At 53.6% G+C, this 4,847-nt stretch overlaps 1 protein-coding gene across 1 annotated transcript; it reads right to left on the bottom strand.

The window, feature by feature from the left end:
- Window positions 1-2,009: 2,009 nt before the first annotated feature.
- On the bottom strand, window positions 2,010-4,299 carry GADD45G (growth arrest and DNA damage inducible gamma). The gene is made up of 4 exons (XM_084236458.1): window positions 4,137-4,299; window positions 3,675-3,776; window positions 3,330-3,543; window positions 2,010-3,239 (listed from the first exon to the last, which is right to left on the bottom strand). Exons 1-4 carry the CDS (start codon window positions 4,187-4,189, stop codon window positions 3,129-3,131), a joined length of 480 nt encoding a protein of 159 aa, XP_084092584.1. The 5' UTR covers window positions 4,190-4,299; the 3' UTR covers window positions 2,010-3,128.
- Window positions 4,300-4,847: the final 548 nt, after the last annotated feature.

The following is a 4,847-nucleotide window of genomic DNA, read 5'->3' as shown; positions in this document are numbered from 1 at the left end:
CAAAAGACAAACATAATTGACTCTCTTTGCTCCGGGCAGCAAACTCTGCATTAGACCTGCAAGCATTAGACCTGCAAGCAGCAGACCTTGGTCTGGTTTGGGGTGAGCAGGTCACGTGCTTTAATGCCCTTGTCATTCCTGTGCAGAGAGAGCACTGCAGCGCAAAACACCCAGGCTTCCAAGGCCATTCACTGACAATGGGGATTGGGGAGGGAGGTCATACATCTACCACTAAGGACAAGAAACAGAAGCCAGAACCAAATACATCGTGAGATGGGCTTTAAAAATCACTGGTGTGTGTCAGTGAGATCATAATAAAAATATAACGTTTTTAGCAAAAGAAAAAAAAATCTGAGTTTGTGTTGAGGGATGTCATGTGGTAAGTATGCCTCAGAGGTGTGAAAAAGCCAAGAAGAAAGTCCACCAAAATGTAGGGATAACTGATTATCGGTGCTTTTCCTTCTTTCTTTCATTTTTTGGTGTTTTATACCAATATAAGGACACAAAACTTTTAATTATTTTTATTATTGTTAACTTTTATTATGACACAATAAGTACACAAATCTTTTATAAACTTAAAAGGTTACCTTGGGGAGGTGGGCCCAATTATATGCTGAAGGATGGAAGCTAGAGTTTCAGTGGTGAACTTAATGTGGTATCTACAGATGTTGATTTATAACGCTGGACACCTAAAAGCTATGTAATAGTATAAACCAATGTCACTCTGATAAAAGGCAATACTTTAGAAAAGTTATCTATGGAAGTTACTTTCCTTCCAATGCCAGCTTGCTGGCACCTCCAGGATGTATATGGAGGCAGGTCTTAGTGGTCCCAAACTTGCCAATCCATTTCAAGTTCTAGGATCACAAGCAAAGCACCTTTATTAACTTTTAGGTGTTGTTACCATTAACAACATTTCACATGCAGGACACTGCCAAACCACTGAGGATCACCCCAACGTGCCAGTGATGATTCGCTCCTCCAGGCATCACCACGGAGGGCTGTTGCACATGTGGAATGCAAGACTTTATACACACTCAGCACTGCACTGCCTTCTCTCTGGGGTATAGCATCAGCAATACATCATTCATCCAAAAAAATCCCCTCAAAAACACATTTGGGCCTGGTACTGTGTGTAAACAGACATTTTTTCCCTGCAAATTCCCCTCACCCCTGGCTCCAACAGGTGCCTGTTCTGTAAGCTTGAATCAGAGAAAGCTAAATTTCTTAAGCGCTGCCAACTTAAACTTTTAAAAGGATCCGTTTGGCAGCAGGAGGTCTGCCTGCGCTTTGTGCAGTGTTCTGCTACATTTACTCCTTCAGGGGCACACTCAGAGTGATGACGCCTATTCGTGTTTACTATAGCGTGCTGCAGCCAATGTGGTTATGCCAGAATGCTCACTGGGGCAGAGTCCCACCTCACAAGTCCCCCCACCAAGGAAAACAAAAGGTTTTAAGCAGCAAATAGGTAAAATATTAATGAAACTTGGGCATAAACGCAATTGAATTGTGTCATTGTACCTTTGTCTAATCAAGGGGGGGAGGTTTTTAAAAGCTGATAGATGTGAAACAGAATGTTTTCATTTCAGGAAGAGTAATTAAGCTCATACGGTCCTGTTTTTCCAGCGCATGCTCCCGCAATGTCTAGAGAACTGTAAAGTGGCACCCACAAGACAAACCAGCCTGAAGAGACAACTGATAAACCCACAGGATTTTCTCCTTGGAAAAAAAGCACAGCACCCCTCCTTCACAGAGGCAGGTAGAACACTGAGGCCCTGCTAAAAACAGCTGGTCTGCCCAGAGTGAAATCAAGATATACTAATCTAAAAAAAAGATTTAGGGATAATGTCCCTAGATCCTTCTCAAAGTCTTTGCTGAAGGGACTTAAATGCCTTTTCCTCTGTAAGTCTTGAAATGGGACTGAATAGCAGCAGCCCCCCTAACTCAAATGTGGGTGGAGAACACGCAACAGCAGAAAGCAGATGCTGGCCCTACTCAGAATTGCTCACTGGGATTTGTGTAGATGCTGCCTTCCCACTTTTCAGATCTTTCAAGTTCTATCACAGCATGACAGCAGGATGACTCACGTAAATGCAGCCATGCCCTACAGGGTTTTAATGCCTTGGTGACATTGCTGTAAGCACCATTTTTTTTTTTTTTTTTTAGAGGAAAAAGGTTCCTGAGAGCAGTCTGCCACCATCCTCCAGGGACCACAAAGGACAGCGCCTGCAGAGGGCAATGCTCTTTGTGCAGGAAGGTTGCCTGCATCCTGCAAGCTGTTCTGATAAGCAGCTGTCGAGGGAAGGGGGCGGGGAGCAGGGGAGCAGGGGGAGGGGAGAGGCTGTTGTTATCAGGTTGGAGGGCCAGCCTTCTGGGATTACGCTCATGTCTTATCTCAACTAAACTCCTGTCTTGCAAGTTTGAAAATCTTAAAAGGAGAAAAACAGAAGCAGGATTCAAGCTCTGTCCTAACAGCAAGCCAGCGCGCCCACCCCCAACTTCCAGGCCCCAAGATTCAGTGACAGTGGGATGAAGCAGGTCCACGGAGTTTCCACAATTCTCTGAAACCCTACTAACCACCTCCCCTCCCCCACAGAGAAGTATCCCCCCTCAATAAAGGAAAAAAAAAAAAAGTTGGCTTCAATAAGTTTATTGTGCAATTCAAAGCTTCCACTGCAGCATCCTCTAGAAAAATCAAGCCTCCCGGATCCGCTCTGAAACAGCAGTGCAGGCTGCTAAGTCCGTCAGAGATCCTGAAACCCAAGTCCAGGCCGCCTGGCTTCGACTTTCCCCTCCTTCCTGCCGGGAGCGCCGGCTGCTGAGTCACGCTCGCCCGGCCAGTCCGTCCTTCCCAGCCCGCGGGCCAACGTCCCGCCTCCGGCCGTCCTGGGACAGCAGCCGCTCCCCCACACTTGTAGAGTCCTAGGCTCGGGGTCAGCCTGTGCCTGACGCTGACGGCCCCCTCCTCGGGAGCCGCACCTCCTTGCTGCTCGCTCTCCACGCGCCACCCGCCTGCCAGTCTCCACGCCGCGCTCCGGCGCCCTCCGCGGGCGCATCCACAGAGCCAGCCGCGCGCTGGGCGCCCCAGGGCGTCACAAGTCGATCAGACCAAAGATGCCCCTGGGCCTTCACTCGGGGAGGGTGATGCTGGGCACCCAGTCGTTGACGCTGCGGCTCTCCTCGCAAAACAGGCTGAGCTTCTCCAAGGCCGGGTCTTTCCATGCGTCCTCGTTGGGGTTCTGCGGGGAGAGCGCAGGGGTCAGCCTGGCTAGCCGCTGACCGCTGACCGCTGGCCGGGGCGGCAGGAAAACACGGGGGACGAAACTCACCGAAATGAGGATGCAGTGCAGGTCTCCGGGCGCTCCCGCCTCGTCGCCAGCGCCCACGATGGCAGCCAGCCGCTGCACGTCGCCCACGCGCACAATGTCGATGTCGTTCTCGCAGCAGAAGGCTTGGATCAGAGTGAAGTGGATCTGCAGCGCGATGTCGCCCTCGTCCTCCTCGTCGGCCGCCAGCACGCAGAAAGTCACATTGTCCGGGTCGCTGAACAGGCCAGGGGAGCGCGTGGTGAGGTCAGGCTGGGGAGTCTGGGTACCCCGCGCCCGCCTCTCGGCTCTCCTCCCTGCCACTCCCCCGGCCCTGCGTCTCCCCACCGCGGCCGCAACTGTACTCACATGTTCAGGACTTTGGCTGACTCGTAGACTCCGGCAGTGAGGCAGCCCTGGCGCTGCGCCGACAGCAACAGCTCGTGCAGCGCCTTCCCCGCGCCCTGCATCCTGCGGACGAACCAGAGCCGTCAGCGCGGAGAGGCGCAGGGCGCAGCGAGATCCCAGCCCCGGAGACGCGCCCTCGGCACCCCAGCTCCGCGCCCCCGTCTCGAGGACGCACACACCCAGACCTCCAGGCCGGCGCCCCAACCTCGGGGACTCAAGCCTGGCCCCCCAACCTCGGGGACTCAAGCCTGGCGCCCCAACCTCGGGGAATCAAGCCTAGCGCCCCAGTCCGCCGGCACACATGCGCCGGGGTCTCACCCAGCGGGAGCCACCCCGGGGAAGCTTGAAGGCTGCCGCCCCAACAGCCACGGCCAGATCAGGCTCCCCGAGACCCAACGCGCCCAGCACCCGGAGCCAACCTACCTGGCGGTGCTTTCCGGAACCGCGTCCAGTCCGCGGACTTCTTCCAGAGTCATGATGCAGCCCGCGAGCAGCAAGTTATCCAGAGAGCGCGGAGCGGTGGGACTGGAAGGCTCCCCGTGCGCCAGACGCGCCCCCAGCCAGCCAGTGCGCCTGGCGACGCGGCGCGCGCCCTTATATAGGCCGGGGCGGCGGCGTAGCCAGCTGGCGCGAGGCTGCGCGCCTATTGGCCAGCGCCCGCTTTCTGATGCAAATGAGGCGGCGGCCGGCGGCTCGTGCCAGAAGGCCACGTGGGGAGGGGTGCGGGGGATGACAATGCCTCAAATCTGCCTCTTTGTCGGGGTGTTACCAGGCAGACTGGAGCCTGCAGATTTCATCTCGCCCTTTTTTTTTTTTTTCAAGTCCTTAAAAGGGAAAAATTAGGAAAAAAGATTTTAAAATCTTGCTTGCTTGGAGAAAGCAGCAGTTGGTGAAATGCACCTTTGGAGAATTGAAAAGCAGTTATTTTGCATGGTTGAACCTTTCTGCTTTTTCTTTACTTTTAATTCGAAGTTTAGGAAACTTGCTTTTCACCGGAACTTAATGTAAAAATGCGCAGAGGTGGCTTTTCGCGTGGGAAAGGCATGGCGAGGTCCCCTGGAGCTGACACTGGGGCCCGCGAGCGCCCTGCCTTGGCCTCCAGGCCCCCTCAAGTCCCTGGCTGCGCTGGAAGGT

The sequence above is a fragment of the Talpa europaea genome (genome assembly GCF_964194135.1).
Source record: "Talpa europaea genome assembly, chromosome: 7".
Taxonomy (NCBI): domain Eukaryota; kingdom Metazoa; phylum Chordata; class Mammalia; order Eulipotyphla; family Talpidae; genus Talpa; species Talpa europaea.
The sequence above is the reverse complement of the archived record's forward strand: the minus strand, read 5'-3'. Positions and strand labels throughout refer to the sequence as shown.